The sequence below is a fragment of the Scomber japonicus genome, chromosome 11 (assembly GCF_027409825.1).
Source record: "Scomber japonicus isolate fScoJap1 chromosome 11, fScoJap1.pri, whole genome shotgun sequence".
Taxonomy (NCBI): domain Eukaryota; kingdom Metazoa; phylum Chordata; class Actinopteri; order Scombriformes; family Scombridae; genus Scomber; species Scomber japonicus.
In genome coordinates, this window is record NC_070588.1 from 28,974,009 (window position 1) to 28,982,377 (window position 8,369).

The 8,369-nt window shown below is 40.5% G+C and overlaps 1 protein-coding gene across 1 annotated transcript; it reads left to right on the forward strand.

Moving 5' to 3' along the window:
• Nucleotides 1-214: 214 nt before the first annotated feature.
• Nucleotides 215-985, forward strand: olig1 (oligodendrocyte transcription factor 1). Its single transcript, XM_053329008.1, has one exon. It carries the CDS (start codon nt 215-217, stop codon nt 983-985), a length of 771 nt encoding a protein of 256 aa, XP_053184983.1.
• Nucleotides 986-8,369: the final 7,384 nt, after the last annotated feature.

Below are 8,369 nucleotides of genomic sequence, written 5' to 3' on the forward strand. Positions count from 1 at the left end.
AAAGTAAAAACATTGTCATTGTGCTGGATGATAGCTGTTTTTTGCCCAGCAAAAGGAAGATCAACAGGTGGAGGGAATGACATTTTAATTTTGACTGTTTGTGGATTTTTTAATGAGCAGTGAACTATTTTTGTTTTTACTGAGCTTTTTTTTATTAGTTAGTTAACTGAATTTGTGCTGAAGAAACCCTGAAGACCAGAGCACCTCTGAGACTATGAATGTCCTGTCAAACCCCATGATCAGGGCCCAGGAGCAGCCTTTACCTCTGTGTGGCCCCGGGTCTGTCCAGGACTTACCCCACTGCCCCCCGGGCTTCAACCTCAGCTCCCGGTTGAATCCTTCGTCCATGCTTGGTCTCCAGGGCGGCCACAGATCAACCAAACCTCAGAGGGAGCTGAGCCCTGAAGAACAGCAGGAGCTCAGGAGGAAGATCAACAGTCGGGAGAGGAAACGGATGCAGGACCTGAACATCGCCATGGACGCCCTTCGGGAGGTCATGGTACCTTATGCTTCCTCACCTTCTTCTGCTTCCTCCCTGCAGACCCACCAGCCAGGAGCTCCTCCAGGCCGTAGGCTCTCAAAAATATCTACCTTGGTCCTGGCCAGGAACTACATCCTGCTCCTGGGTTCATCTCTGCAGGAGATGAGGCGGCTACTAGGGGAGGTGAGTGTCGGCATGGGGGTGAACACAGGGCCGGTCCCCCGTTTGCTTCTCACAGGAGGGTGGCCCCTCATCTCCGGCCCCGGTCAGCTCCTCCTCACCCAGGAGTCCCTCCTCACATCAGCAGCCTCCTCATCTTCTTCCTCCACTTCATCATCCCCTGCTGGTAAATGTCCACTGCTGTCTCCAGGCCCCATGGAGGCCTCATTGGCCCCTGTGCAGTGGAGTGCGGCAGGGCCCTCAGGAGGGCCCCTGTGCCCCTGTGGAGTCTGCAGACTGCCTAGATTCAGTCACTCCACTCCGGCTCCCAGATTCCCAAAGTGACACCTTGAAGTTAACGTTGAAGTGGATTTCTGAGGAATGGACTTGATGACTTTTACATGTATGCAACATTTTTCATATGAATTCTTATTTTTCTAACATTTTTAACATGTTTCTATAAATATAACTGGTATTACTTACGCTTACCTTAAAATATTTTTAAACTTGATATATCTATTCTGTATTTTATAAGCCAATTTCTTAATGAAGTAAATATAATAATCTCCTTTTTGTTCCTGAGTTCAACTGCATTTTATTACATCTTTATGTTGGAGACAGAGACACAAGTGACTGCTTTGATTCTTCTTGTTTAAAGTGTCTTTACATATGAAGTGTGAACTGTAATGACAGTATGCATGAGTGTGTTTGACTGCAGTGTTGTAGCCTATTGCATAGAAGATGCTTTGAAAACCTACTCACTAAATCAACCTTTTAATAAGAGCGTATAGTCCCACATAAACACATCGTTGGAAACCTGTTCCAATTCCTTTATTTGTGTTTTTGTCTCTGCTCAGCTGGAAAGAAAGGCACAAATCAGAATTGAGCAATACGTGAATTTAATGACAGTTCTTTGATTACCTGCTGATATTACCAAACTACACAATGAGTGTTAAAATCTTACTTTATAATAACAGAGAAAGTGTTTTCATTACTAGAATGTTTTATATTAAAGAGAAATTCTTTGGCCCACAGCAATATTCTCTCAGGAAGCCCATCATTTTGTAGCTATGCCCTAGTTTGAATGTTCAAATGAATGTATTTTACTGTACGTGTGTGTTTGTGTGTGTGAATGAGAGAGCACAGGAGGAGTGTGTGTCAGACAGTTGTTGAAAAATGATGTGAAAAAAAGAACATCGCCCCAATTCCATCATAGACACTACTGTGTATGTGGGGGTTGGAACAGTCTGAAGGTTACAGAAGTGAGTTCAGGTTTAATTCCAGGTGTGAATATGTGTGTGTTTGTTCTTAAAAAAGAGAGAGATGTTCTCAGCAATACTTGTAAATAAAGGTTTAAATATAATGTCTTCACTCTGATTAAGTGACACAAATGTATGTGTACTCAATTACAAATGCTTACTTAAAAAAACTAAAAGATTAGATTCATTTCATGTATACTAACAGCAAGATAGTACTGTTGAAAGTGTAGCATAGCCGATTTTGGATTCATTGTTTTGTCAAAAAAAATGACGGAAATGAGTCCAAAACCCAAAGATGTTGAATTTATTATCATATATGAAAATAAAAGGCTTTAAATCATCACACTTGAGAAGGCAAAACCAGCACAATTTTTGCTTAACTTTTGATTTAAAAAAGGATTCAAATGATTATAAATTATCAAAATATTTGCTTATTCATTAATTTTCTGTCAATTGACTAAACCTTGATATCTTTCCACCTGTGTCTATACAGCGCGTTGTCAATGCTCATGAGTGTAGCACTTAGCTTTTTCTCGTGTGTAAATAAGCAGCAGACTACTTTCTTAGTGTCAGGTAACACTTCTTAATTATTTCTCTGTGTACTCTTTTTTAAGCGAGAATCACATCAATGTTTCTCTTCTCATGTCGCGGATCAATCCCACATCACCCCTAACCCTAACCCTAACCCCACAATACTTCGCTGAGGTGATTTGCTTATGTCTCATAGAAAACGAACGGGGGGGAAAATTCTCATGTCGCTCCACGTGCACCTCAATCATTCACGATATACTTCAGTCGCTTACGAGATGCTGAACTGAAAAGCTTCTTCCACCCTTGATGCCACCCCAAAAATAGTGAAACAGTCCTCATCCCCCCCCTCAACCCCCCCCACCCCCCCACCCCACCCCACCTTTCTCCATTCATCTCTCCAACAAGCAAAAGATCAAAAACCCACCCGTGTAATTACTGCTCCGCCGAAAAGGAGGCCTTTTGATTATTAGCCCCCTCTCTCTCTCCTCCATTCTCAAATTCTTGATGTTTCTCTGTGTTAAGGAGCCGGGACGGGTGATTTGGCCGCTACTCATTACACTCACTCCACAATATGTTCAAACGCCCAGAAAATGTGTCTCCCTGAATGAGTGTTGTGGGGGGGGGGGGGTTCACTCCTGCAAACTCTTGCCGCCCCTCTTGGAATAAAGCAGGCAGCTTCATTCTGAGTGAGAAATAAGAGGCGCTGGTGGTGGGATTGGGGGGGGGGGGGACACAACCTGGCCCTTAGCATGGCCTGCATGAATAATAATAATGAAAATAATCATAATCATAATGCTGATAAAATACTCAAAATAATTGCTACCCCCCCCCCCCCCCCCCCCGTAATAAGAGGATTATGGAGGGTAGATATGTGAATGGTGGTGAGTGAAAGGAAGGGAATCTGTTAGCATCAGGGAGGACAAAAGAAGAGCTGGATGCCATTAAGTGAGATTAAGCTAAATAAGGCTTGATTTTTCTTACAAGGAAAAAAAAAGGAAGGAGGAGAAGAGGGCGAGAGTGAAGGAGGGGAGGAGGAGGGGGAGGTGAGGAGGGAAGGAGAGCCCCCGTTTCACAGATCAAAGTAAGATGGCCAAACTTCACGGCTTTCATTTACATATAGCTGCTTTATATCTGTGGAGGGATTAACTACCTTTGCTGTTTTCTCTCCAGTTGTTGCTCTGTATTCTGCTACCTTTACCCAACATCCATTTCCTCCTGCTCTCAGGACGGTTCAGCCTTTTATTTCTCTCCTCTCTCCTCTCTCTCTTTTCTTTTTCTTTCTTTTTTTTTCAAGTCGGGGGCTCCTTAATTTCTCCCCCCTCTCATTCTCCGGTCTTTCTCTCTGTTTTCTCTAAGAGGCTCTCACTTTCTCGTGTTTGGTGGTGTCATTGTTGCAGCGACGCAGGGGTCTGGTCAGTCTTTGTGTTAGCACTTTAACTCATCTCCATTTCATCACTGTTGTTCAATGGGGCGAAGAGAGGTTGTAAGACAATGTGCGAACACACACACACACAGGAGCACACACACACACACGCACACACACATTCACTGTGGACAACGGCCAGAATGTGGACACTTTGGTCGGATCAGCAGATTTAAAGACTGAATGGTTTTTTTTAAACTCTTGTTAAAGTAATAGCAGATCTAAAAGCTGTGTCATTGTTTTCTTTAACAATACAACTGTTCTCCATCTTTTCTTGAACCAGGTAAGAAGTGTCATTGAGGAGGATGAAATGTAATCCTCGCACAGCTGGACACATGTGACAGAGGAGTAGAAGAATATGATTGACACAGCCAAAAAAAAAGAAAAAAAAGAAATATGATATGAATAAATAATAGATTAAATGTAACTAGTTGGAAATTAGAAAAGGTATAATATAATGATAAATGAACACTTGTGGCATCATTTCAACATGTCTGTTATTTCCTTTCTTTTTATCCTCTATCTCTTTGCGTCTCTCACTATGAGATAGTTATTTATTGATTGATTGATCAGTAAACTCTGGTGTTCCTTCTGTTGTGCTGCAGCTATGAAGAAAAAAGAACCTCGCTCCCCCAAGCTGTTTTATGGCAAAACATTGAAATTGGCTGCATTGCCACTCTGGTCAGGTATAACGGAGACAAAAGATTTTGACAACTTTTCATCTCCAAGTTTTTAAGATGACTGGAGTGAGGGGTTCAATTTTCTTAAATTGCGTAGGGGGGAGCCGTAGAGCCATTTTGACATGCTCATTTCCGCAACTCATATAATATAACATTTTTCATCAGGTCTGACACGTGTGCAAATTTCCATGAGTTTTCGTGCACATTTAGGACTTCAAAAATGATAAATGAACACTTAGGTGGCATCATTTAAACGTAAGCTTTGTGTTTGGGCCCTAATAAAGCAGGATTATGACTCTCATGAGCTAGCTTACATTAGCATCCATGTTGGTCATTAAGGTTTCAGAGCAACACGGCTCACCTGTCACATGTGACTGAGGTTTAAATCAGTTCTCTTCCCTCTTTCTCACAGTCTAGATAATGTTTTATGTCTCTTATTATGACGAAACTGCTTTGGATTATAGTTTTGGATAATCATGGTCATATATTTATTAACCATCACCACTATCTGTCCTTAACCCTTTCACACATAGCAGTCACTACAGTGGACAGCTATTCAAAAGCTGTTTTCATTAAAAATTCATAGATTTCGATGGCATCGCTGCCACCACAATGGTCCCATACACTACCACTTCATCTGCAGTAACTGGTTTCGTTGTTAATCAGTTGATTTATGTTATTATAATGTCATTTTCAGATTTTGTAATAAAAACACAGATTAGTTCCACTACTGTATATGAGTTACAGTCAGGAGCAAGGTTCAATGTTATTTCATTACATTTAAGAATAATCAAGATGTTCAAAATGTGAACATTACAACAGCAAAATGTTATGTTATATAATTTTATTCACTTTTTTGTAAAATATATATATTTTTAATTTGAAAATTCAATCACTTGCTGTCCATCTGAGTGAACATGTGAAAAACTCTGAAAAATTACTTTGTTTATGCCTAAAGAGAAATAAAAACAATCCTGACTGACGTGATCTTAATTCATGAAAGGGTTAACTCTATGTGTTTTAGTTATATATATATACTGTAGAAAGAAAACATGATCACAAATAAAATCTGATTTAGACACAATGTGCTTGTGCTGTTATTGCAAGCTTACATCCACCAAACTCCATGTGCACATCATTACACAAATACTCTGTCAACACAGTAATGCTATGTACTACACTACTTCCATGGTGACACCTTGACCCCTAACACCTTGGTTTGTGTAACTTTACAGGCCCCAAGTGAAGAGAGTCTCCTACTGTTGCTGTGGATCTCTGATTTAATATCTTTTATTAGAATATAAACGTACAGAGAATTAACTGATGTGCCCTTCACTTTGCTTTCTGTACATTACATCTTGGGGAAGGCTCTGGTTTGTGGTGGAGCAGAGTTTTGTCAGAATCATCTAATATCGGCATTCTCGTCTGGTGATATTGTTGGTGGCTGATTGTATAAGTGCAATAAAACACAGAAGCTGACTCGACAAAGAACACAACCCTAACCCTAACCCTAACTGTGTTGTTGCACCTTGTTGAACTAGCATAGAAGATAAAACATTTTGACCATTCAGTAAATCGTCAACTGTACAGAGTCAATGGGGGCAGAGCTTTATTCCAATACTCAATGCAGAAGGGCTCAAAGCATCCAATTTCCCAAAAAGGCAAAAGTTGCACCATAGTATATAGAGAAGCGCCATTCTTTCCTCATGTATCCATCTAGATTTCAGTGGGATTTGGTGTGTCGCCTCCATCCAGCTCTGCTATCCTGCACATTGTCTTCCACTGTCCCTCTCCTGCAGCCTCTCATCTCCGAGTGCTGTTTGCCTCCAGCCTTTGTTGTACTGTTTCATAGCACTTAACCAGTCAACGTGGGGAGTCCTTGGCTTAGGAAGTCCTGAGCCATAAATTTCATCTCCACAATGAGCAAGAGCACAGGGGCTGGTCAGGACCCCCATTTACTTTCGAACTCAGCTTTTATTCATTCCCTCCCTAAATAACATCATGCCCTCCTGTGCTGTCCCACCCTGAAATCCCCCCCCCTCCCCATCCTTCTTTCTCAGACCGAACCATTACAACGGGGTTACTGCTGAGTCCCGCCGGGCCGCTCATTAAGCATCGTGTTCTCTCCCACCCATTCCAGCCCTCTGTCCTATTCACACCGCAGGCCCTCATTACAACTTTACAGGCCACCGTCAAACCGTCACCTCATTACCCCAATCCACCGGCTAAAAGACGCGCTGAGATGTGTGTGTGTGTGTGTGTGTGTGGTCACAGGAGACGTATTGTCTTTACCAAAATCTGAAATGAGCTTTGCAAATGATTTGGTTTGGAGGGTGATTCAGGGCTGATTAGACACTGAAAAGACAGCATAATTGAATAATTATTGTGTTAACAGTGCTGATAGCAACAGGAGAGTCAAGAATAAACTGCGAAAACATAGTGACACAAAGTATGACACCATCACTACGAAATGTGTTTATTTAGAGAAACTTATTAAACTTATTTATAACAAAAAATGACAGAAATACACATAAGAACTATTAAAAATCTATTAAAAGCTACTTAAGTACAAGAGAAAGTGAAAATAGTGTAATACATCAAGACACTAGAAGAAAAAAACTTCTAATCTAATTGTACTCAAGTTAACTAGCCCCCTTGTTGTCCACGGGTCAATTTTGACCCAAGTACAACAGGCTTTACTGAAAGATGAGGTATAGCTTCATTTAAATGAGGCCTGTTGACCATAATTGCCAACAACTATGTGTAAAACCTGTGGTAATAAGTTGGAATGAAGCCTTATGCTTCATCAACAGTCAAATCCAGACCGGGTCAGTTTTGAGCGGGGAAGACAACAGGTGTTATCTCAAAAATGAGGATATGCTTTCATTTAAATGAGGCCTATTAACCATCATTTCCAACAATATGTGTAAAACCTGTGCTAGTAAGTTGGAATGAAGCCATATGCTCTATTAACAGTCAAACCAAACCAGGTCAGTTTTGACCCATGGGTCGATGGGAAGACAACTGGAGGGCTTGAGAACTACAGAAGTGATTGTATTCAGGGTTGGCCAGAGTGGAGTAACACAGGAGGTTCTAATGTTTTAACCATTTGTTTTAGTGACCCCCAAATGTGTGACTTACATGACTTATTAAGGTATTACAGCACTCTATTTTATACCTAAACGTATTAAAACATGAACACAGAAAACAACAAGGCCCCATTCAGCTTCATCTGTCTGCCTTAATTGTGATTATTTTTCCTTTTATACATTATTAGTTTATTAGTTTACACATATACAAACAGTACAGATTAAATATTTATAGGCAATAGATAAGATGTGATGGAGTGCAAAAAACCCTCAGGGGGGCTTAAAATTGATATTAAGATTTCACAAACTAGCAGATGTACATATATACTGTACAACTCAATGAAGACCATTTAAATTAGGATGAGTGGGTATTTTATAAAGATAATCCATAGAGAGCACATTGCTGTGATAGAAACACACCTTGTACAGCTTTCTTTAAATTTGTAGGTGCTAAATTAAAAAATTGAGATGGCAGTTGGATTCAGTGGATGCAAGGAGGTGACGCAACATCTCAAATTTGAGAAAGTGTGACTCACAATATATGGCTCCATACTCAAGCCAAACTCCTAACACCTACACCCATATGAATATAAACTTACATGAATAAGTAACACTTATTTCTGGTCCTCTTTCTATCTCAGTGGTTTTTGTTTCGTTTTTTTAGCATATCTCAATGGAAAACTAATTCAGTTGATATTAATTCAATGTTCTGTAAATGCCTGTCTTTCTCTTGTTTATTTACATTTA